This window comes from Phascolarctos cinereus, unplaced genomic scaffold (genome assembly GCF_003287225.1).
Source record: "Phascolarctos cinereus isolate Bilbo 61053 unplaced genomic scaffold, phaCin_HiC Scaffold_7;HRSCAF=346, whole genome shotgun sequence".
Taxonomy (NCBI): domain Eukaryota; kingdom Metazoa; phylum Chordata; class Mammalia; order Diprotodontia; family Phascolarctidae; genus Phascolarctos; species Phascolarctos cinereus.
In genome coordinates this window covers 146095151-146121761 of record NW_027556180.1, presented here as the reverse complement: position 1 = coordinate 146121761, position 26611 = coordinate 146095151, and the positions used below count along the sequence as shown (strand labels likewise).

The following is a 26611-nucleotide window of genomic DNA, read 5'->3' as shown; positions in this document are numbered from 1 at the left end:
ATAATACTGCCCCCACTTCAATCCTCTTGTTTAGATACATTTTCTACCAAAGTACATTTTCTTTCTTCCAGTTTTCCCCTTTAAATCACATTCCTTTTCTGAAACCTGCTAATGTCTATCTTCCCTAAAGATAGCTTACATATTATGCAGAACTTAAACTGATATGAACAACTTTGAGCCTTGACCTCAGGAGAAGCAATAAAATTTAATTCAAATGAAAATATTTTCTCCTCTCTCTCTCTCTCTCTCTCTCTCTCTCTCTCTCTCTCTCTCTCTCTCTTTTCTCTCTCTCCCTCTCTCTCTCTCTCTCTCCCTTTCTTTTTTTCCTTCTTTTCTGGAAGAAAATTTTTCTAGTGCCTTTCAAGTGGCTTCCTCCAATTATCTGATTCTGCTGGATAAATACTGCATTTGTTTTTGCAAGCCTATACATAGCCAAAATCTTAGCCACACCTGAACATCCAAATATTCATTCTTCACAGGATACCAAAATTTTATTTTTAAAAATGATCCCTTCTTAATTAGGATAGTCAATGGACATTAGCAGAAGCTGAAGATGGGCTTCAAAAAGTGTAACCTTTTAGGAAGATCATTAAGGCAATCCTTAATACAATAATCAAGCACAGTGCCTGACATATGGAGTAGGTACATAGTAAATGCTTGTTGAAATAAATTAAATTCTTCTATTTCAGAAAGGGATCTAAAACCAGCCAGTGAAAGTCTCAGGCCAACAGAAAGCTAAAGATGGGTCACAAAGAATCAATGTGATTAATGAGATACTGAATATGAGAGGTAGAAGGCATCTCAACAGCTATATAATTCAACCCATTTTTGAAAGGAATCTCTGATATAATAAACCCAAGTGATTGAATAGCCTCAGCTTTAATCTCTCCAGGTAGGAGCCGTTCCAGGAAAGGCCGCAGTTGCTCTCAAGGATCCTGAGGACTGAAGAGCCAACTAAGCAACATGAGATGAGAGGAAATGTGGGTCAGAGGATATAGAATCAGAGGGCTAAGGTCATACTTCATGTATGACCAAGCTTCAACTGCCTCAGCCATCAGATAGGTATAATAATATTGACCCCACCTAACTCAAAAGATCATTGTAATGAAAATGATTTTCTAACCCTTAAAAATGCCATAGAAATAGGAGCAATAATTATTATTCCTGTAAATTCTGTAACCATTGTGTGTGTGTGTGTGTGTGTGTGTGTGTGTGACTGGATCATAGAATCAGCATACTCTAAGGAGAGAAGTCTGTTTTTGTCCAAATCAGTGCAGTTTGCTACTGAACTCTAATTATGAGTAAAATGTGGGGATAAACTACTGACTTTAGGCCTGGGGAAATCTGGGTTCACCTCCCTCTGGCACTTACTATCTGTGTGGCCACGGTTATATTTTTTTAACCTCTTAAAATTTCAGTTTCCTCATTTATAAAATGAGGGATAATGATACATCTGGTTATTATGAAGATCAAATTAGATAATATACAGAAAGGCCAATATAAATGTCAGTTATTATATCATATTTTTAGAGGTACTTAGAAAGGATTGTTGAATTGAATTGATTTTAGAGAAGATATAGGAGAAACTGGGTGGGAGAATCTTCCTTACCAATGAGTATATTTGGCTTTGATGCCAACCCTATTAAAGGCCAGGCCCAGTTCAAGAGCTGAAGGAGTATTAGAAAAGAGACCATTTTGAAAGTACTGAGGAAAAACCACGAGGACACAAACCATGTACTTAATTGCAGAATTTATTGTAGTCCATCAGAGGATTCCAAATCCCTTTTTTTCAATCCACTGGAATACCTTCCCTTCATGGAGTACAAATCAAATGATGGTGAAAGGATAAAAATTAGGTGAGTTGATGACAGGATTAGAATGTTCTAACATGGTTCTTCAAAGAGTGAATAGTATAGATTGTATGGCAGAGCAGATATAGTTTATTTATAACAATGAAGCAATCTAACACAACTTGTATTATTAAGTCATCACATTGTAAAAAAGTAACTAGGACAAATAAGGCATGTTAAAGTCTTCATCACTGAGGTGTCAAGTCTCTACATACAGTACTGAATAGTGTAGCAATAGTGTCAAGGAATGCCCCTTACTCCAGTCAAATTCACGGTTTATTGGCTGAACAACTACTGTCTGTGGGGTGGGGAAAGTAGGGCTGGAATATCACTTGTAGTAACATGTGATTTGTAAGGTTTTTAAGAGAAGTATATTAATTTTTTAATAGCCAGAATAGGTTGCCCAGACCACCATTAGAAAGTGGATTTCAGGATTAAATGTTATTCATCCTGTTAACCACAGTAGGTAAGGATGCTCTTGGGGGTTACACAGACTTTTGTCTTTTCACTGGCACACCAGTCAAAACAAAAAATGTGGCATAAGCTGACCACTTCCCTCTCACTATCCCCAGATGATGATGGGGTATGGGAAGAGGGAAAATTATAGATTTTGCCACATTAGTTTCCAGACCAAGACATCCCTTCCAACTGGGCCTTTGCCTATTTGGAATGTCCTACTTAGAAATATGAAAAGACTTTTTATAACAGCAATAAGGCACGTTTGGCGGAGAATCAGATACCTAAGGATTTAGAGGTACTTAAATGTGTATTCAGCTTTTTAATGCCTTAGATGTATGATATCTCAGCATTACACCCCCTTCCGCCATATCTTATTGCTTAATTAAGAAAAGTCCTAGGATTTCTCCTTACCACTTTCAGGCATGTTGGGGGAAAAATATTTCAACAGATGCCAAAGAGGTTTTTCAAAGATTTGTTGATAGGAGAATTTTTTTTTTCTTATAGAGTCCCCAAAGTGTTTTGGGCTTCTTTTGCCAGAGTTGAGAATAATTTAGTGACATGTTTATTTTTATTTTATTTTTTAAATTTTTTAACAAAACAAAGCACTCTGAAAAAGAATTCTCAGCTAACTACTAATTTGGCTCCAAAGAGTTTCTGCAAATTAAACTTTTTCTTGTTCTTTATGACCCATGTCAGATAAGTCAGTGTAATGTAACTGAAACATTTTTTTTGCATGTCTAAACACTGTTGTTAATGGAAAGCTCATATTCACCAATATATGTATCACACAGCAGGAAGAATAAGAACCAGATATCTGGTAAATTTGGATCAACAACTTTGCTGACAAAAGGCAGGCAGAATAACCACAGTTTGGGTTTGGGGACATATTAATTATTGTTCTCTCCATTTATTTACATTTCCTCAATCTGATTGCAAGTCTCCTGTATGTTTTAAGCACTTATGGGACATCTAGTTAGGCAACCTTGTAAAGTATGACTTTTCAAATTTTACCTCAAAAGTCTTTGAGGGCCTCCTTTGTCTAATAACCCAATATCACATCCGGTCTGATAGCCCCAGCTGTCAAACACAATTCTTTTAATGGCATCTATGCAGTCCTTTTGGAAGATGCAGAATCACCAGTGTGAGTCTGTGTTAGCAGAATGTCATTAGTTTTCTCTGTCTTCAATATTTGTGGAGAAAAGCAGGCTCAGCTAGAAACTCATAATGAATGTAAAGCAAATACAAAACATCCCTGCAGTCAGACTCCATTTCCTGATGGATGGGAGCACAGCCTTTCATGGTCTAGCTGCTTTGTGATTTCTAAACACTGTCTGTAAAGTATTTGGCATGAAATATCATGAGCTAAACAAGTATGAAAAACATAGCAGCAAAAGCAAGTCTTATAGGAACAAATGATATTTACATTAATGATCATGGCTTCTGGAACTACCATATTCCATACTGGGTTAATAATGACTTGGAGATAAATGAAGAGGTAAATGGGCAGCAGGCCCAACTGAGAGCATTTAGGAAATGTCAAGCACCATCTTCCTATTGTCATTGGGAAATCAGAATGCTTCTGTGCGCCCCCTTCCCATCAACTTTGTTCCTGCTCTCCCTCGCCATCCAAACTTTCTAAAGCTGTGCTAGTTAAGAAAGGAATGGATTTATGGTAAAGATCTAGAAAATAGAATTTAGGCTCTTATATACTGCATAATAGATAGGGAGAGTATGATTATAAAGCAGTCAAGGCTTCAGATAATATCATAAATATTCAGAGCAAAGCTCTTATGATTTGTGTTTAGGTATCATCAAGATTTCAAAATTGAACAAGAGTTTTGGTAATCGATATTTTGCCCTGTTTGATTTTTCAGAGCATGTGGAGTTGGGAAAATGGTCTCATTTGATCAACTGTCCTAGCATGAACACAGAAACTATACGTAGATTTGGGAAGCTTTTGAGCATTTTTCCCTCTGGAGTCAGAACAAGCAATATCACTTTTTAAAGTCATGGTGGAGTCAATGCATATACGAAAACAGATGGTCGCTCACTGTTTTAATGTATTTTGTTCACAGTACACCACATATTCTTATTATTTCCAAGAGAAAAAATGGCTTTACCCATCTCTCATTTCATGCTGAAAAACATCTCTGAATATTTTGCCTAGTGTGGAGCATAGTGCTATGGATATAGTTAAGTACCTGATAAATACTTCTTGGGTTGAATTGAATTGATCAGCCTCCAGAATACTGAATGGTTTTCTAACAACATATTCTAGCCCTGTTGATTCAGTCATTTCTAGACTAAAACAACCCCATCCTTTTCCAGGAGGAGAATGTTTCATTTTGGAACAGGCATCATAGAGAATGAAGAGCCTATCAGATCCTCTGATAAACTGAAAGTCTTGGTACTGTGACCCTCATCTCCCCAGTAGCCTGAACATCACTTCCCCCATCCCTCTCCCTACCACCTTGGTTCTTTCATCTGTTGGGAACTAGTAAGAACTACCATTTACCTTAAACTTTGGCATTTCTGGATTAATTGAGTCCAGTTATGCTAGAAAAGGGCCATATAAGATACTCAACACAGTATCAGAACGTTAGAACCACTGGGTTTTCTTATAGAACTGGACTATTTAGCCCCAAAGTCAAAATGCAGACGGTCATAGCTATTAAAGGACACTGGAACTGGCAAGGTGAAGACATAATCAAATGAATCTAAAGCACATCTATTCAGTGGCAACAGAAGAAACACATTTAGCAACTAACCGCATAGGATATGGTAGTTCTCATGTATGCTCCTGTCCACTGGGAGAGCCTAGCAAAATTACAAAAAGAGGAGACTGGCATAAAACTGAGTAGTATAAACTACAGAGCTACAGAGTACTGTAGAGCAAGAAATGTGTGGGTTAGGATTATGTACTTGACAAGGTCAAAGCTGGCTCTCAAATTTTTGATGCTATCTCTGTTCCTTGAATTATAGCAGGTAGGTTGAGGAGAGTTAAACAGGAAGGCTAGTTACAGAATGTATGGTACAGGGCTGGTTATTTTTCATAGGTGGGCACACAGAATAATTATAGCTGGGGTGGAACTCTTCCGTCCCCTTACATAAGGTAGCAAATACATTTATTTGGGTGTAAACTGACTGTGAAAACAGCTGGGGTTTACTCTTGATGAATGAAGAGGTTTGCTAATTTAGCCATTTTATTACCAAAATTACCAATTACTACATCTGGAGAAGGATGGCAGAACAATAACTCTGTGTGAGATAATAGTCCAAAAATTGTGTCATTTCCTACAAAGTTGGTAGTGATGGTTGATGGAGTGTGTGGCTTCTGGAATTTCACCAATGTTTTATTGAACAAATGCTCAAGGGCTTTCATTGTGTAGGGATTTTTTAAAACCTGGCTCTTTGTTTTAGAGGTCAGAGAGAAAGAAGGCTAGGAAATACATCTTTTGCTGGCATAGGAGTAGGAGGTGTTATCTGTTTTTAATAACTTAAGTCCTAGTATAATCAAAGAACTTCAAAACTGTGTCTACACAGCGTAAGGTAAAATGCAAAAAAGTAGGTCAAACAATGGCTATTTCAATGGCAGAATTCTTCCACTGACTGATATGTCCACATAGATCATTGAACAAAATAACTTGCCAGTCTCAAAAATGGACTCTGTAGACATAGACATAATGACTAATTGCCGTTGCATTCTTCCAGTTTACCAAACTCATATGTTTTTCACAACATTTGAGAACCTTCATCCAATTCAGAAATATATTAAAGTGTGAGTGATAAATGTTGTATAGTGGAAGAATGTGGAGTCACGAGACCCGGGTTCTAATGCTAGTTCTGCTAGTAACTAGCTATGTCATCTTAAACAAGTCACCTAATCTCTTTGGACCTCAGTTTCTTCATCTGTAAAATGAGATGTGAGAATTTTATTCTATTTCTTTCTAAGTTTTCATTGGTTGCCATCGCACTATGCTAAATATAAATAGGACTTTTTTTTTGCCTATGAGTTTGCCAATTTGAGAATGCAATGCAGAAAAACAAATATGAATCTTATAATAATGCTTAACTTAACCTTATTCTCAGTGAAACTCCTTGTGACATGAAAGAAGAACAGGATGGAAGAATGCCCCAGAGAAAGGTATGGAGAATCTGAAAGGGGTATGTGAGAGTATATGTGTATGCATGTGTATTTGGGGTGTGTGGAGAGGTCATCTTAATTCCTTTTTATTTGGATTGAATATTAAAGGTTTAGGATGATTTATAATTAACATCAGCTACTTATTATGAAGCTTCATTTTCTACTTTTTCAAAGAAAAAAATATGCTTTTTAGAGGTTAATGTGTCATCATCCATACATTTTGACATACTAACTAGAGCAAATAAATCATGTAGCCAGATGAGAATGTTGGCTAATAGCCAGTGGCTAGATTTTTTTTTTTGCATCAGCAGGAACAGCCTTAAGTTGCTAATTGATATGAAACAGCTCATACAAATAAAGATAATCACTTCCGTGTTATTAAAACAAAGCTGTTTAGATGTAACTTCTTTGGCTTAATATAATTTGGGCACTTCTAATTTTTCACACTTGTGAAAAAAAATTTCCCCTCAGTGTGTGTAATTAAGTCAGGGAGATCTGTGTTCCAGTTCAGTTTCTGACGAATACTGTCTGCACAACCCTGGGCAAACCACACAATTAACTTCTCAGTGCCTCAGGCAACTCTTTAAGATTGCAAATTGCTGAACAGTTGTCAGATTACATTAGGAGAGGGAATTTCTTCATCTAGAGTTAAAAGGCATCCCAGTAAAATTGCAAGACCAGACCAAAAAAAAAAAATCAGACCAGAAGGTGAATCATATGATTTTCAGATTATCAACCTACGATCAGAGACATAAAGGAATTCATTCCTACAAGATTCTTTTAGCTGTAGCTGTTAGTTTGATGTTTTTATAGCTCAGAATTAGGATGTTGAGAGATTGGTTTATGCTAAAGTCTTTATGGCTTTGGGGGCCACTTTAAAGAGATGAGAGGTTTAAACGGCACTTGCAGTTTCTTCTGTAGCAAAGAAAAGTGAATAGAAATTTTGCTTGTATCCATTTTTGTGAATTTGCTGAAGACAATTTTTTTTTTGCAACCAAGTATTTTGATTCCTTGGTTGCTTTAAGCAATTTGTGTATGCGCCTGTGTGTGGTGGAATTCAACAATACATATGGTGAGCTTTAAATCAATCAACAAGCATTTATTAAGTGCTTACTTTGTGCCAAGGTCTGTGCAATACAAAGACATCTTTGGAGGAGGTGAGCCTCGTTATGCTAAGAAAGCTGCCTCAGGGCCGTATATTTAGCACCATAACAGGAAATAGGAAACATGGGTTTTTTTATGGGACTGGACCACTTAGCCTCAAAGTTAAAATGGAGAAGGTCACATAACTGTTAGAGGACACTGAAACTGGCCAGTGAAGAAGACATACTCAAAACTCAGTGGCAGCAGAAGAAACAGATTCAGCCACTAATCTGAAATGGTGCCTGCTCTCCAAGAATTTACAGTCTAGAGGAAAAGTCCATGTACTTATGTGACCTTAGGCAAGTCAATTAATTTCTCTGGGCCTTAGTTTCATCATCTGTAAAAAGAAGGAATTGGACCAGATAGTCTCCAAGTGCCTCTCCATCTGTAAGTTTATGAACTAGGAACTAACTATCCATGCCCTGATCTTCATTTTAACTTGGAAAAAAATGTCATTAGGACTGTGATTGAGCAAATCATAAAAGACTCTTGAAGCTATTTCTTTATGTGACTAGATCCATTTCTTGTTGGTCATGGCAGTAAGAAAAATGATAGCTGGTTGTTGAACGGGTTTATCTAACATTTTTGCCTTTTAAATGAGTTGCAGACATAACCTATGGAAGAGAATGTTGTCAGGAAGAGTTGAGTGAAAAGGGAGTGATCTTTCCTGCATTTAATTTGAAAACAACAAACTCCATGAAATTATAGAAAACAGTAATTTTCTTTTCAAATGAGAAGACAAATCTATCATGTTCCAGGATAGTTTAGCAGAAACAGCAACGGAGAATATTGGATTTGGAATCAGAGAAACTGGGTTCAAATCCCAGGTTCTTGGGCAATAATTCACTCCTTTAGATCTTAATTTCCTTATCTACAAAACTGATCGGAGAAAGATCGGACCAGATGATCTCTAAAGTCCTCTATACTTCCAAATTTTAAGACCTATAAATGCAATTTGAGATTTTTTTTCAGCACTCCCATATGAATACCCCATTAGTAACATTTCATATCTATGATTCAGATTTCCAAATGCCTCCTCATAAAGATTACATAAAATTGCCTGCCTCAGTGACCTAACTTCCTGTTCTTGGTTCCTATCTGCTGTAAAATCAAAGCAGGGCACTCCACTGACTCAGAGGTTACATAGATTCGGATGTTCATGGCTACCAGAACATTATATCCAATTACATAAGCCTTTCATGTTCAAGTCCTTTACAAACACCAACCAATTAAGTGGCGTTTCAAGCTCTAGGTGCAATTTCCCTGGGCCTCCTTGTTATAAGCAATATGGGCAAACTGCTGGTTTCTGTTCCTTCATTAATCACTGATTTCCTTCACAACCTCAGATAACTTCCCTAATATAACCCAGCCTTCAAGGAAAATGAAAATCTTACTCTTTAGTACTTCAGCTGCTTCCTCGCCTTATTCTATTTCTTCCAAAAGGTAACTGGAATTCAAAGGTGTTGGCTTCTCTGAATGTTAAAGGAGCGAGAGGAGATATGCAAAAGTCTGGATTTTTTTGCTAGGTTCTGGCTTAACTCATCTTCCAAAATGTGGAGTGAGTTGTTATAAATGGATAGGGTAGCAGAACCATGTGACTGAATATATGTTTCCTTACCCCTAACCTGTGACTTTTATCTAGAGATCTTGATACTCACTGTGATGTTTATACTCACTAAGAAGATACTTACTCTTAAGCCATAGGAAAGATGGTTCAAGAGAAATGTTTCCCTTATGATTTGTTTTTCTATATGTGACATGTGACATCCTCCTCAGAACAACATAATCCCCTTGCTTTTTGCTTTTTTCCTCATTTGCCTCAGCTCCTTGTATAGTACCCTTCATAGAGCAGAATCTACTCAGTAGATCCTCAATAAATGCTTGTTGGATTGGGCTAGATTTCCAAAAAGTTGAATTTGAATCTCATTTCTACTTCACCTTACTCTGGGACAGTCGTGGGCACCGTCTTGCTCTGCCACATGTTTCAAGATGGGTCAAAGAAGGTAAGGAGAGCAAGAACACTTGAAATGTAAAGGCAGGGCCTTTATAGCTTTCTGTGGTGTCTGCCAATTGCCCATTGCCCATGTGATGAGAGCTCTTAAATACAAGTGACTATTGAATAGAAATTTGTTTTCCTTTAGTAAATAGTTGCATTGGAGTGGAATGCTCAATACTCTGTTTTCATGCCTCTTTCCCTTCTTCGCATTTATCACTCATTGTCTGATCAGCACCAATCTGGAAGCAGTGTTAAAGCAGAGGCTTTCCACTGTGTGAGTGTGTGCTATGTTGTGTTAATTCCTCAGAAAAATCAAAGTGCTTATTTAGCTTCATGGTTTTTAAAATTGGGAATTACTGTGAATAACCACCACATGGATCCTTTTTCCTTCCTGGGCAATTAGCTTCCCTTCCCTGAAAGAAATTTGTATCCTGATTTCTCAGTTGGAGTCATTTTAAAGTTGCCTTAATTTGCTTTTCAATGATTATCTTTCTGGATAAACCAAAGAGATTAATGTTGTGAGTTTAAATTATAGTGTTGCTTACAGGTAAATGCTATGCTTTGGGGGGCTTTTATAATTTTCTACTAAAACATTTTTGAAATGGTACTATATTTTCAGTAAAGAAATCATTGTTAACTGTGTTAAAGAGTGAGTTATTTGAAATTGATTACTTGTGATCTGTTCAACAGGTCATTTAAACCTGCCTATGAGCATGGTCATATCATTTTAGAGATCACTATCAATGCTATTTTCTTATTTTGAAAAATTTTTGCCCATCACTCCCTGCTCCTTCCACTTGCATATTATTTTTCCATTTCTGACCTCACTTAAATAATATTGACATTCTTTCTCAGAGCTCTACATTTTATCTGGAAGGAGAAAAGAATTAATAAATGAGAGGGACAGGATTTTCCACTTCATTGTTTAAACTACACACATTTGGAGAGGCATAAGGATTCTAGATGTAAAGATGAAAGTCAATGGTTTCCAAAACTAAATGCATTCAAATTGTCATACTGGTGGGATAAACAATTGCCCAATTTGTTTATACTATAGCTTCTAAAGGCCCTCAACCTTAAATCATAAAGGTAATTGAGGAAAATACATAAAGGGTACTGGAGACGACTATTAGATGATTTTTTTTTTTTACTATTTTCATACAAGCTTAATGGCAACTTTCTATCCAAAGTAGAAACGCAAAATCTTAACCCGCATAGTAATTGACAGCCACACAAAAAGTTAGGAGAGGACCTGTGTACACATACATAATGCATATATTTTATGTATACACACAATGAAGCCTCACTATAATGCCATTTGTGAGGACAATGCCATTAAAATGTGTTGTTATAAGGTCCTTTCAGTACTTTTAGTAAGAAACAGCCCCTCTTCTTCCCATCTTGGACAAGGCCAAAGATCTCACTGTTAGACTGAGTTTTGTGCTACAGCATGCCATATTATAGCAAGGCTCCAGTGTACATACAACTTTATATCACATATATATGTCTCAGTCTAAAGCTAAACACTGACTAATATCTATAACAGGGAAGAACAATTAGCAAATCATGTAGCATTAGTTATGCTTTTCTTGCCAAAAGAAAAAGCATTTGTTTAAGTAAGAGGAAAACTTGGATGAATTGTTACTAATTTTCTATTTTACAAGGAATCAAGCTAAGCTACTCTCTTATTTTTTTTTTTAAAAAAGCAATAAATGATTAACTTTGCAAATATAAATGTAAACAGAATTACAATTCAAAAATTGGCTAATTGTTCTTCCTCATCATGGACCTTAGCTAATGTTTAGTCTGTAGCCATGATATAGCTACTTGTAACAGGTAAAGATCAAATGTGGGCCAATGTTCACAATAGGAAATGTCAATTAAAAATCATTAATTAAGGCTATTTTAACATTGACATCATCAAAACAAATAACATTTTTGTTCAGATGAGAGGACTTTTGTCTTCATTACAATTGTTAGTTTGTCAGTGAATGACAGATAATGTGTTTGAATGTTCACAAATACATTAGAATTTCACATCCCTTATATTTCAAAGCAGTTTTTACTGATCCCTGTATTCAAAGTATAGAATATTAAGTAAAAGAGCAAATCATTACCCTTCAAAACAGAATCATAAACAGAACTCTAATTTATGAATTTGCTAACCGTTCTTCTCTGCTAAAGACAAAACTCTGTTTAGTCTTTAGCTATAACATATACATAGTTTAATATACACCTATTATATATGTGTATTACTGTTAGAAAAATACATATTATAACGAAAGAACATGTAAAATAGAGGCACTTTAAATAATCTAAATGTTTGCATTTATGAGCACCACTCATTATTTCCTAGTTCCAGATTTCAATGAGCCCAGTGGAACTGATTCTTCCCTATTTAGAACAGAGGTTATGAAGTGAAGACAAATGGACAACATTTGGGGACATCAGGTTGACAAATTATGGAAAACCATGGAGTTTTTTCCTATATTCCACTATAGTATACTACTTTCTGAAACTAGAGAACTCAAGTTATAGACTTTCCAAAGATTTCCTAAAAAAGGGGTAATAATCTAGATTAAGCTGATGTCATACCAACAGTGGAATAAATGCCTCACTGCTCAAATGAACATGAAAAATCATATGACATAAAAGGATGGCAGGGGAAGAGTCAAGAAGTACAACTTGACTGATGTTGTGACCATGTCTACCCAAGGTGATTTGTATTATGGTATGGTGACCTGATCATTTCAACTCTTTTCACAGTTGATTTGCTGTAGCTAATCAATGTCATTACCAGATGTGAATGGATCAGGTTTTAAAAAATATATATATACATGTATGTGTGTGTGTATATATATATAATACATATATTATATATATATACACACACACACACACACATACATATAAATATATAACCTGTGTACTGGGAAAAAATGAGGAAAAAGGCATCTCCTTAATACACTTCATAGAAGGAAAAGGAGGAAATACTGTAAAAGAAAAGAATTTGAGTTCAGAGCTGCCTAAACCAGCTTTTACTCAAATTTTCTGATAAATAAGGTTGATGTCATTTTCTTTATACCTTCATTATTGGAGAAACAAAATACTGATTCTTAAACACAAAATGGAGTCAGTAATTTAAGGTATTGGTCACTGCGGAGAGCTCTCTGTATGCATAATTGGTGATATGAAGCCAAAGTCGGGCAGTCAGATTGATGATTTTTCCAAAAGTATGCAACAGGAAATTTGTGTTGGAGTTTTAGAAAAATTTCAATTAGGAGGGTGGTAGACAGTTTTTTATAAACCTATATTTCCTATTTCATTAGGCATAATATATCAATAGTAGCTTGTAAATACCTTATTTTGTTTTTGTAAAAGTGCTTAAGTGTACATAATACTATTGTGCTGTGTGTACTCTACTTAAATGCAGTGACTAAATCAATAACTAATTGTAATTTTGATGAGAAAATGAGATTGAAAATACCATTTACATGTCATTATTGTAAATTTTAATATGACTGAAATACTTTATACTATCTGAAACTAACTTTACCAGCTTCAGATTCATCATATAAACCAAGAAACACTTGGAAAACCAATTAATTTTATGGAACTCCCCCCACCTCCAACTGTCCCCCGGGTGTTTTTGTTTATTTGTGCGTGTGTGTGTGTGTGTGTGTGTGTGTGGTGTGTGTGTGTGTGTGAGTTTTGTCATGTTTTCCTTTGAGGGGTTGGTAGCATCTGATTTTGGCCTTCATGATGCAGCTGGTTAGGCCAGGGCTTTGGACTCCTTTCCCTCATCCCCAGTTAAGGTAATGCGTCCAAACCACACCAGGAGTTTTAGACCAAAGACCTTGTCCTAAAAGCAATAATTTTCAATGAATGACATTCTCTATGCACACATTTGCCATCACCAGTCAAGTCTTGCAGTGCCCTGGATCTCCCCATATGCCCTATCTGATCTGGAGCACCCCCAAGCCAAATCACATTCATGCGAAAGAGGGTGTCCTCTGGTGAACTTTTAATAAAATGACAGTTAGATACATAAAAAGTTCTCTTTCTTGATTCTCAGTGCTCATAGGTCATTTTAAAAAATCACTTCTCTGAGCAGCACAAGACAAGAAGAGCTGGTTGACAAAACATTTTTGTTACAAAGGTGTGTCAACCCTGAGCTTGTAGTTAAGAAGTTAAAATCTGTGATTTATATATATAATATATATAAAAATAGATGATCATACTAAGACTAAAAAAGTGAAAGAAATCTCCATGTCAATACTATTACTGTTTTTTTTTATCTTATCTGTTTGTTTTGTAATCGAATGCCCTTGTGATACAGAAACCAACCTACACAAAGGAAGTCTTTACATATGAAAGCTTGCATATGGATCCAATTGCTTATCAGTCCATTGAAAGAACTGTCACTTTGGGAGGGTAGTAAGCACAGGAGCAGAAAAACTGAACAAATATTGGATTGGTGGCAAGAGCAAAGATATTCTATAACTGGAGATTATTTTTCAGTCCAAATCTTAGAGGGACACTTTGTCAAGGGTGGTGCAAAGGAGAGGGAACTCCTGTGCCAAGTGGATAACAAAGAGAAAGACTAAAAAGCTTAGGAAAAATGGTGCCACTATTGAAATGTATACTGGGCAGGTTGATGTGAATCCTAAATGGCAAGTAATAGGAAATACTGAACTCTTTGTGGTGTTGGTATACTACTAAAGATTATTTTCTAATTGTCAGTTTCGATGCCTTCCAACCAATTAGATAGTGTTGGTGGCCAAGAGTGTAAGACATTCACCACTGAGACATACTGTATTTTCACTACTTTTTTTCTTAGAAAAAATTCCAAACTTTCTTCCAATGACCATTTAATTGCCATAAAGAAGCCCATGTTAGAGGGCTGGCTGTCAATAAAGAAATGATATCATTTAGGATCTTTTTTTTTTTTCTATCTTCCTTTGCCTGTTTGTTAAAAATGCAGCCGCCTTGGGGTTTTGCCTGATTTTTGAAGAAAAACTATTTTCTTTCTATCTTTCCCCTACCACTCCCTCCCTGCCCCCCCTTTTTGAAAGGAAATAAAAACCCCACAATGTGAGATCCCTTTACTTCTGCAGCATAGAAGCAAATGAAGGTAAGAAAGTCCCTTGGTAAGAAAGATTTGAGTAAGAATTCACTCAAGAATAGACATGGTCTCCACAGATAGCTGAAGGAAATAGGAAGCGGTTCAGTCTGGCACCCGGTACTCTTTGGGAAAACAAAAAGGGAAGCAGATTTGCAGTACTGCTCTCTTCTCATAGAAAACTGTAAGTATTGTGTCATGGTCCATTGTCCAATTGTGTAAGAAAAAGAAGTTGGTTGTTCATATAGCTAAAACTCAGTTTATCTGACCAAAATCCAGGATTATCTCCACTGTCTCTGCAGTGAGAGGATAATGAAGAGGATAGACCACGTGAGGAGTGAGTAGCTGAGCTTGTCGGCAGAAGAGTTCACTTCTCTCCTGTCTGAATCGACAGGGGGTGCTTCAGTGGTGACGAAATCGAACTCAGTTGGGCAGATGTCATCCATACAGCCACTGCCACTGCCCGAGCCACTGGTTTCATCACCTATTGCAAAGAGAAGGAGAAAATGTCACGCCGCAAAAATGGAGGACGAAACAAAACAGAACATGAAAAAACCAAAACAAAACCAAAATGAATTCTTTGAGGCCTTTCCTCAAGTTTGTGCGCTATTGACAAATGTTTTACTCGGCTTGACTATTTGTGCATTTGGAGACTGATGAGATGTAGTATTAACTTCTATCCCAGGTTCTATCCCATGGGTGGTGAGTGTCATAATACACATAATGGCTTACTGTGTGTGAATGTGAGTGTGTGTGTGTGTGTGTGTGTGTGTGTGTGTGTGTGTGGTGTTTCTACTTCAAACCCCACAAACTCATTTCTATTTAAGTGTTGACTATGAAGCAGCTAGGTGGCATGAGCGCTAGGCCTGGCCTGGAGTCAAGAAGACCTGAGTTCAAATGTGGCCTTAGATACTTCCTAGCAGCGTGATCCTGGACAAGTTGCTTAATCTGTTTGTCTCAGCTTCCTCACCTGTAAAATAGGGATGATACTAGCACCAACCTCGCAGGGTATTGTGAGGACCAAAGGATATATATAATAACTGTAAAATGCTTAGCACAGTGCCTCACATAGGGTTATAAATGTGAGCTATTATTAATATTATTATTATGTGTATTATTATGTGTAAGGTACAATGCTCAGTTATGAGATAAAAAAATGAAACAATATTTTTCTTCTTCTTTTTTCCTATTTCTTCCCTGTTCTCTTTCCACTCTCTTTTTTTTCTTTCCCCTTTGCCCTTTTCCCTGGCATATATTTACTTTTTGGCACAAAGCCCTTGATATTGAAAAGGTTGCTGACCTCTGTTCAAATCTCTGTCCCTGAATCATAGACTTTGGGTAACCTACCAAATTGGCATTGACCTTTTTTTTCAAGGTCACCTAATGCTGAATGGTTAGGAAGTGATTAGCATTGTCCAGAAGTCTAGGTAGGAAAGCACCCTTTCTCTAGAAGACAGTGGCAATGGTGAGCATCTCTTCCCATTCTTTTAGCCTATGGCACCAAGCTGAAGACCACTCTTTGCTCCCCTAGCCTGTCCTGGCATGCGCTAGACCTTTGTACAGACAGAGGAGGTGACACACGAGGAGATGTGGACCACTGGAAAAGAAAGAAGCTTAAATTATCTGAATTGTGGTCATCAGAACATGTTACCTTGATCAATAAGAGAAAAGATGCATTGCAGCACCTGTGTGAGTTTTGAGTAAATGACTTATAACTCCGACTTTTGTCCTGGGTAGTAGTGGGAATCTTTCTTTGTTTCTTTCATTCTTTCTCTCTTTGTCTTTGTCTCTGTCTCTGCCTTCCTTCCTTCCTTTCACAAATTAATTTTCTACAGTCTTTCTCTTAGAGCTCAGGAGACTGAAGAGATTTTTTTTTAAAGGACTACAAATAGAGCTCGGAGTTTGCTTTGGGAGTGGGAGCTGGTAAATGTCTGGAATGACATTTTTTAAATTTTATGATACAATCAGCTTCTTGATTTTACTATCCTTTTACTAATTTAATTTAGTTTTTTTTTTAAACTATGACCTTAAATTTTGAGTGCTGGAAAGAATTGGTAGGATTTTGAAGGCACAAGAATTGTTAGTGGGTGGAAGTTGAGCAAATGAGTGACAAGTTATGATTGACAGTTACAATTAGATAAAAGGCTAGGAATACAGCTGTTAGGGACAAAGTGCTGGTGATTGACAGTCATCTGTTCCAAGTCCTGTTATAGGCAGGGGTAAAGCTGGTCCCTGTAGAATGACTGTATAGCATACCTGTTACATTAACACATACACAAAACACACACACACACACACACACACACACACACACTCACATACCCCTCTTCCTTTTGAAAAGGTCATTGCTAGCATTCTTAACAGACATCATGTCACAAAGGAATGGTGTGAGAAGGTATTTAAAGGAAACATAGGAAGGAAAAACAGACATTATACAAAAAAAAATCTTTGGTCCAAAAGAAACAACTGGGTGAAGAAGCAAATGCTTCCTGGACTGGGGAATAACTTTTCCTTTAATGAACAAAATTGTTTAGTAAGCCCCATCTGTTTCTATCTTTGGAGAACTAGCTTCATCCTTGTTTTTCATAATCTACCCTTTTCAATTCCATACCTTCAGTGAGCAACTCCTTCACCCAATATCTCTACTTCCTCAGTTCTACATATAACCTTCTTTACATGTAGCATCCAGTTTCTCATTTTCCACTTATCTGATAGACCCTGCCTTCTCTTTTTGATTGCATGCCCAATGGACAGAATGAACTGCTATCCTCTGCCTGATCTGATGAGGTTAACTCTCTGAGCTGTTTCTGAGGTAATGTCACAATCTCTTTAGCTGGCAGCTGCTAACAGCTACACTCAAGTATGGAATATTGGTTAGGATCATAGGGTCATAATTTTTGGGCCTCCCAGGTAATCTACTTCAACCCCTTCACTTTATAGCTGAGGAAATTGAACTTTCCTTTCCTGCCCCTAATATGTTTCAAATAGTCTATTGGGAGAGAATCACGTTTCTTTGAATTGAATGTTTAAATATTAGATCAGATCATTTGAAAATGCTGTCCTGTGTCCTTAACATTTATCATTACTGATCCATGTGAGGGTTAAAAGAGCACATTAATTAAATTTAGAGATGCTAAATTGATAGGGGAATTGTTTTGAAGACTAGTATGGGCATGAAGTATTATAACCTTTACACAGCTATTATTAAAAGAGATTCAGAATATTAAAAAAATTTAGCAGCAAATAATGAAAGGAGATTCCAGTTGGAAAAAAAAATAATAGCCACATCTCTTTGAGAAAACTAATCATAGATACAGGTATTCAAGGGGGCAAGAATAAGTGATAAAGCAGAAATGTCAAAAGCAACAAGGGTTATAATAGCTATAAAACGTGATAATGGTTTTGAGCTTGAGATAGAAGCCAAAACAGGCAATGCTATTTAGAGCTGTGCATCTAAGTGCATCAGGTCATATCCTTTTTGCAAACAGGTCTCAAGAGATAAAACCAAGAACATGGCAATCTTGTCTCAGCTCATAAATACTGGAAAGAAATAGCAAGCACACTTGCAATGAGTTGAGATAAAAGTCATATATAGGCAGCAGTCCTTAAGTTACTGATGTTCAGTGAAAGCTCTCATCTAGAACTTTGTCCATTGGGAGGAGGAAAGCCCAAGATCTAGAAACCAGAATTTCTGACATGTCTTTACAAATCTCCCAACTAGCACCTTGCACTCTATAGGAGCTAAACTAGATTAATAGGGTAGAATTTTCTTGAGACCTGTTATTTACTATTCCTATTTGGTGGTGGTCAGGGAAGACAGGGTTACAGCTCTGCCTTTTAAGATTTTACCAAAGTGGCAATTTATAGGTATAAATCGCTACCCCTTGATCTGTGGGAGAATAAGGGAAAGATTAGAGGTATAGCCCATAACGTGAACGAAATTTTAGTTAACTGGAATTTTTATATGACATTTCCCATTTCCTTGACATGCCAGACGATGTAACTTTAGTGTTCAGATCGTGACTCTGCTAATTACTATTGTGGGGAAGTCAGTCACTTGTGGGACTACATTTGGGAAGCCATTTAGCCTTTCTCAGCCTCAATTTCTTTATTGTTGTTTAACTCAGCTATATAATTAATCAAAACTTCATTGTTCAGATGTAGAGACAGAGAGTATTTGTGATCAATTAATTTCACTTTTAATACCTTAAGTTAGCCATGAATGCTAGTGCTTTTGCTGTGAAATTAACTACAGTTCACCATGTGCCTTTATTGTATATATGTAATTGTTTGCATGTTGTTTCTCCTACTAAAAAATTAGTTCCTTGAAGGCAGAGATTGTTTTTGCCTTTCTTGGTATCCCTGGCACTCAATACAGTGCCTGGCACATAGTCAGACCTTAAAGATTTTTTTTTCTAGAAGTAGTAGGATGATCTTGAGAAGAGTGAAATTTAGGTTTATTACAGCAGAACCCCCTTCCTCCCCCATCATAGTTATAAATTCTGTCAATGGCAAAATATCCTGCCCATAGAAATGTAGTTGTTGGAGTTATTTAAAATTATATTGAATAAAGCACTAAATATATATTGCAATGGAAATGTTTCACATAATTGTACATGAACAACCTATATCTTATTGCTTATTGTTTCAGGGAGGGGAGAAAGGAGGGAGGGATAGACTTTGGAACTCAAAACTTTAAATAAAAATGTTAAAAATTGGAAAAAAATGTATTGCAGGGGACAACTCTGTAGGATAATAACTCAGAGGGATACAACTTAATAACTTCCATCTGTAATTTGTTTCTTTCCATCTCATTAATTCACACATGCAAGTACAATCTTTTGCTTCGGTGACCAAATTACAGTCACTGCTAACAAGAGTACATCTAATGTTCAAGAGATAGTTATATGATTACTTGCTCTTTTTAGCCCAACCTTTCCAAAAGATATTTTCTCTGTACATCTGATGACATCTTGAAACCACCTGATTTCTCTTATGGAAGTGAATGTTGAAAACTAAAAAATAAATACATTAACTAATTTAAAAAAGTGGAAACAAAAAGAAACCACCTGGTTTCAGTCTGAAGGTGTTTTCTAGCAAGTATATGTCCAAACATTTTGAACATTTCTGATGTAGGGGTAGCTAGATGGCACAGTGGATAGAACACCAGCCCTGAAGTCAAGAGGAACTGAGTTCAAATTTGGTTTCAGATACTTACTAGCTTGTGACCCTGGGTAAATCACTTAACCCCAATTGCCTCCCCAAAACAGCAACCAAAAAACATTTTTTTTTTGCGAAATTTCCAATCTTAAACCACAAAGTTGATATGTGACTCTGTCCAAAGCTACTTCTCAGATCAGAGAAGTGAAATACATAAAGGTACATATTTCATAAATATATAAATGGTACATATTTCTAGTCAAGAAAAATTATGTAGTGATTTTGAAATATGATCTCATTTTAATCATAAGGTGTCCATGAGGGTCACCACATTGGATTTTTAATTAAGTTGATTGCTTACTTGTGTCTTGGAAATTCACATCATTTCCATTGTATGCATTTTTTAGCTTGTTGGTCATTACTCGCAGAGCCATGATCTGTTGCCTTATGAAAGTGTCTGGTCTAGTGATGTCTACATCAACTTCTGGATTATTGATCTGATTGGTCAGCCCATCATTCATGATCTCAGGCAAGTATCTATAAGGTTGAAAGGAGATAAAAATTATTAGAAAAGGTTCACTTCAAAACAGGATTTTTTTCATATATAATAATAACCCAAAACAAAGCAAATTAGCTCATTAGGCACAGGTTCCAGGAAAACCATCCAGCAACAAACACGCTTATTATATTAGGTAAATAAAATTTTTAAAAGAGGAAATTGTGGCTAAAATAATGACTCCATCATACAAGTACTTACACTTCATTGTTGTGTCATTAATATCTATGAATGAAGGATGAAATGGAGAATTATGGAAATTAGATAGCCTGTAAACATCTGACTCATGGATTAGATAGTTTTAGTGAATGGATTTTAGTTGCCTGGATTAATAATCTAGCTTGGATAATAGCTTGAATTCTCCTCATGCTTTTGAATGTGTAGATTGGGCCTGCAAAATAGCAATGGTATAACCTTGAGATCCTCCTTGAATTAGAACCAACCTTAGGAGAGAAAGACTGTTTTAGGAAGTCCTAGAACTGGGTTCTTAACCTTTTTTTGTGTCATAGGTCTCTTTGACAGTCTACTGAAACCTATGAACCCCTTTTCAGAATTATGTTTTTTAAATGCATGAAAGATAAAAATAAAACACAAAGGAAACCAATTATATTGAAATATAGTTATTAAAATAAAAAAAAAACCCAAGAAGTTCACAGATCCCAGGCTAAGAATCCCTGACCCAGAAGGAGTTTTAATCTTTAAAAGACTGAAGTTGATATTACTTAGAGTTTCGACAAAAACTTGAGAAAAAAACTAACACAAGTGAGATCAGTGGGATAAAATTGTATTGCTTTCAGTTCAGTGAAATTCAAAAAGCATTTGTTAAGCAACTACTAAAAGTACTCAGGATACAAAGACAATGAAAAATAGTGCCTGTCTTCTTTTTCTTTCCTTAAGGACAATCTTTGTTACAAGTGATGGCTCTCTGGGAAGGCAAGGGCAAGACTACAGAGAGAAATCTAGGTAATGTAAATACATAAATATGCACATACATACATTAATTAATGATTTTTTATTTTTCTAATTATACATAATCATATCATTCTATACAGGACTAATAATTTTTAGAATTGGTATACATACAACATACGGCATTTCAAAAAGTTCTTCAAAGGAATATTTAGCTAATTAGTTTTAGGAGGTCCAATCAATTTTCAGAGTCTAATCCAATCTCTCTACAAACTCTTCAATGTGCCATTAGTAGATGAAATTTAGTCATTTACCTTTTCAGTTTTTTCTAGGTTGCTTGCATATACCTTCTTGGTCAAAACTAATAATTAATCTATTAAAACATAACTGATTTGTGAAGCTTCTGTTTCCTCTTTTTCTCTCTGATCTCTACTTCCTCTAATTCCATCTTTTAAATGTATCTTTCAAAATAGCTTGTAGAAAAGATTTAATGATAATACAAATTAGCATTTACACAATACTTTAAAGCTTGCAAAGTGCTTTACATACTATCTCATTTGAGCCTCATAACAACCCTGGGAGCTAGGAGCTATTATTATTATCCCCATTTTATAGATGAGAAACCTGAGACTAAGGCAGGTTAAGTGACTTGCCTAGGGTCATATAGCTAAGTAAGTGAGGCAGAATTTGAACTAAAGTCTTCCTGACTTAAAGCCACCTAAGTGGCTTCTTTACATCCCTTTAAGCTAATAACTTTGATTGTCCCAGGTCTTCTCATTTTAAGATCCCTCCAATCCTCTGGTCTTTTTGTTTCTCATATCTTTCTATTTCAGGGTACTCCTTTTGTGGTCCTTCTTGCCACCTTGTTACCTTGTTCTCTGACAATGATGCTAGTTCTCTCCTCTTTAGGTATCATCTTCAGGCCCTCAAGTCTTACATATATTTTTGGAGTTATTTTCATCATGGGTTTTTTATACCTTTCCCCCTTATTTCTCACTCTGATCCATAAGATTTTTCGTACAGTATAATTATGTTGGAAATTATTCTTAGTATAGGCTACTCATTGTCATCTTCCTGATTCCTCCAGGAAACCTCCTTTTTTCAAGTCTTTCAGTGATGCTAATAGATCCTATGTATCGACTTCCAAACTAGGAGATGGAAAAAAACACACACAAGGAATCTTGCAGTTTATTTTTAAGTCAGGGTGTTGGATTATGTGAATGAAATGTTTGTGTCTGAATTGTTTCATCTGACTTAAATCAAAGGTCCTCTGAGCAGGCCCATGTATCCATTTATGTCCTGAAAAGTCCCAACTACAGTTGGCATTCACCAAATAATAAATCAATAAACACACAGAGCACAATGTAAATTTTCCCCCCAAGAAGTTTGCCTTTCAAAAATATCCCCATAAAAAGTCACAGAAGCACGTATCTCTGTTTTTACAATAAGGCACTAACTTCTGTTCTACGTTTCAGTTCCCTTGTTATGTAAACTCAGTCAGTAATTTAATTTGTAGACTAGATCCCATGGGACCTCAAATAGCTGATTTGAAGGCAATGAAGGGATGCATCAGTGGTTCAGATGTCTAGGAAATGGATGGAAATGGTATTCATGAGATCCCCAATTCTAAGGATTTAAGGATCTGTTCCCACTTTGGGTTCAAGGATAACAGCTCTGAAGGAATCAATGAACACTATAGAAACAGGCTTTTGTTAGAATTTGAACTCTTTTTATATAACATAAAGAAGATGCCATATGATTATCTGTTGGTTGAAGTAATATAATGTGTCAGACTTCCTGCAATCTGCCTTCACACAATAGTGAGTATCAGAATCTAGTGGAACAAAGGCAAGGATTCCAAAAAGAACAAAAACCAGCCAAGGACATGAAGCTTCACCCTTTGCTGAAACAACAGTTTCTCAAAGGATGGAGGGTGACAGTTGATTCTGGTGTTACTGCTTGATGTTTTAGCAAAAGATTACTGCAGATATACCTGTGTTGAGTCAGATGAGGACTTCGTTTTTGTTTTCTTTTTGTACACGGCACTCACTGCCCTGCCAGCTAAGACTGTTTATCAGAAGCTGGCTACAATAGCTTACATGGGAATTCTTCCCCTGGGAGCCTGAACATCCAGGAACAATAAGAGACTGCCAAGAATGCCTGGCCTCTAGCTGTGCCTGCTGAAGCTTCCCTGGTTACAATGAAAACAAGGAACAATGCATCAGTGTCCTCAAAAACCTTTCCTCCTCCCTGTGTATTTAAAGGGTAACTTTGAAGACAATATAGAACTTTAAATCTGAAAAAGAAGGGAAATTACCACTTTGTCAATTACCAGAGGTAAGAACTGAGAATAAATCCACAGAGCTGTCTAAAAATGGGAGATGGAGACTGTAGGGTCTGTGAAAGAAAGCCCTTGACAGAACTTGGATTTCACATACGAATTTTGTTTTTGATCTTCAAGGCTCAGGAGGCCCCTCACATCTCTACTACTCACCCACAAGGAGAAAGTAATTTCTGAACTTGCAACTTTGATACCTTTCAGTTGCAAATTATCAATAGGGACTTTATCCCATCTGTGCAGCATCATCTGACCTGGAGAGGACATTGTCCAGAGGTGGCAATGGAGAAAGGATTGGCTTGGTTTTGATTCTTAGGGGGTCACTTTTGAAGCCATGTCTGCCTACAGAAGGGAGACACTCAAAAGAAATGGCAAACTGGAATGCAAAAACTGAGATAAGTCTCTGTCTCCCTTTCCTTTTGGGATTCTTCTTAATGGACTTTCACTATATATGAAGGGGAATTACCAAAAGATTTGGAAACATGGCTGACATTTTTTATAAAGGGCCTTCTGTTTTGTAAAGAGCTTGTTGGAGGTGGGAGTGGGTTATATCTTGGTCTATGCCTTGCATATCTTTTGCTTTTTCTTATCTAGTTTTAATTATAGTCTTTTCCCCTTCCTTGATCACACAGAAACATTGCTGCTGAATACTAAGGTAGAGGGGGTGGGTGGGAGTGCAGGAAGGGCTAATATCTGAATCTTTATGGAATAACATTGGTTGTCAAGGTCAGCCCTACAGGTGGTGTGATCTGTAGGGGCATAAAAAGCATGCCTGGGCTCTAATCATTTACTTCATTGTGAATGGGATGCCACAGTGAAGACTTCTCAGTGTAACTAAAGTTTGGGATAAGACTATCCTAAATCTGGTAATAAGTTCAGGAGGTAGGATAGGGTTAAGTATAGATTTCTGTAAGTTTTTTTTTAGTGTCATATATCAGTAGTTAAAATTTGTCTAGTTGTTAAGCCTTAGCCTATCTTTTAATCTTATTCAGATGCACCTTTGCCCCTCATCCTGAAAGAATCTGGCTCCTGTTTGTCTACAGGCCCTAGAAAACCCTTAAAATGTTCCTTATCTACTCCCCTTATCTCCCTTTGAAAGGACCTTACTCAGATGACTTCCAGTTCCCTCCATTATCTATTCCCATTGTCTATTCAATCTCTCAGACCTTCCAAAACAGTTGTAAACTATCTTTCTGTCATGGTGGCCTGGCTCAACAGTACAAAGTCTAGCTTGACTGCACATTTTTAATTGCTTCTTTGACATTAGCTCAACAAACTAAGAAATATAGAGATGTATACTATTTCCTTTGTTCTATGGTAGAGTCTCACATGTGAGATTGTGAGCTGAGTCAATGGACAGGTGGTGGGAGGGGGAATTTACCCATTAGGGCTATTTAACCTGGCTTTCTGCTTCTGTGTCTTTGTCTCCCCTCATCAGCACATACTGGTGGAGGGACACCCAAATCTCGAGATTTGAAATAATAATAATAAATTAACTTTCTGTTTCTCCTTGGATACCTCTGTGTTTTTTTTTTTTAAATTTGAGTGGCATCCCACACAATTGGCATCTTTCTAACTAGGAATTTTTCCACTTACTGTATACTGGACCTGGAGCAAGTAGCACATAGCAAACATTCAGCTGAGGTGGTCAGCCTGCTGTGAGGGAATGACAAAGAATGACACAAAACTGATGTAGGTGAGGTTTCCATGGAGGTGGGGGGAAGGGAGAGGAAGTACTCCAGTTTGACATCTAGTAATACCCTATATTAACTATTTATGCTAACTAGATGCCATGTTATTATTGTTATTTAATTATTTCAGTTGTATTTGACTCTTTGTGACCTCATCTGGGGTTTTCTTGGCAAAGATAATGGTTTGCCATTTCCTTCTCTACCTCCTTTTATAGATGAGGAAACTGAGGCAAACAGGGTTAAGTGAGTTGCCCAGGGTCACACAGCTAGTAAGCATCTGAGGCCAGATTTGAACTCAGGAAGATGAGTCTTCCTGATTCCAGTCCTGGATGCTCTATCCACTGATCCACCTAGCTGCCCTTAACTAGATCCTAAGCTCTGCATTTTCTTGTGCCACCAAAGGACTATAATTGTTGCTAGCCATGTCTAAATTTAGGATTGGGGGACAAGGCCTTCATTTCTCCATCCTAGCTATAGCTCTGTCCACTAACCTAATACAATACCTAAAATTCCTACCATCAGAATTTATCCTTTCATTTAAGGTTCTGTTTCCAGAAAGCACCTAATGAAATGCAACTATGTTATATGGGAGTGCTAGCATGCTAAGTGAGCACTGATCTCTTATGAGTGTGTTAGTACGGATTAATCATTAAAACTTAAAGAAGCAGATCCTGAGGGAATAAGCTGAGAGACCCATACATTTTAATGGCTATTGGAAACTGGTCAAGGTTTGGTGCCAGGCCAGATCAAGTTGGTGGTGTGTGATTGTATTATATGAGAATTGGTTAAAGAAGCTAAAGATGATTGGTCTGGAGAAGCCCTGGGGGGGGGTGAGGGAGTGGAGGGACATGAAAGCTGTCTTTGGTATTAGAATGAGTCATGGGGAAGAAGAATTACACTTGTTCTGCTTGACCTCAGAGATCAGAAATAGGAGGAACAGGTGAAAATTTTCTAGAGGAAAACTGATGCTTGATGTCAGGAAAATCCCGACAATTAGAGGTATGCCAAAGGAGAATGGGCTGCCCTGAGGAAGGAATGGGTCACCACCAAGTGTGGGTGGTCATGTAAAGACCTGCTGGTCACTTGCAGGGTATGCTTTAGGCTGGGTGTTTTTCAGATTGCATATTGGACTACATGTTGGCTGAGGTACCATTTAACTGAAATTCAGTGATTCTTCCTGTCTAGTGTCTCCTTCCCTACTGCCTACAAATATGTTCAGGTCTCCTGCCATCCTCAAAAAACA

General features: G+C 36.9%; 1 protein-coding gene across 1 annotated transcript in view; it reads right to left on the bottom strand.

The window, feature by feature from the left end:
* Window positions 1-1735: 1735 nt before the first annotated feature.
* The window catches only part of GPC6 (glypican 6), a 1286685-nt gene continuing 1261809 nt past the window's right edge, over window positions 1736-26611 (bottom strand). The window contains exons 8-9 of the mRNA XM_020965804.2: window positions 20236-20411; window positions 1736-15198 (exon numbers count right to left, since the gene is read on the bottom strand). Of these exons, the coding sequence (XP_020821463.1) occupies window positions 14996-15198; window positions 20236-20411 (379 nt within the window). The 3' untranslated portion in view covers window positions 1736-14995. The remainder of the gene's footprint in view (window positions 15199-20235; window positions 20412-26611) is intronic.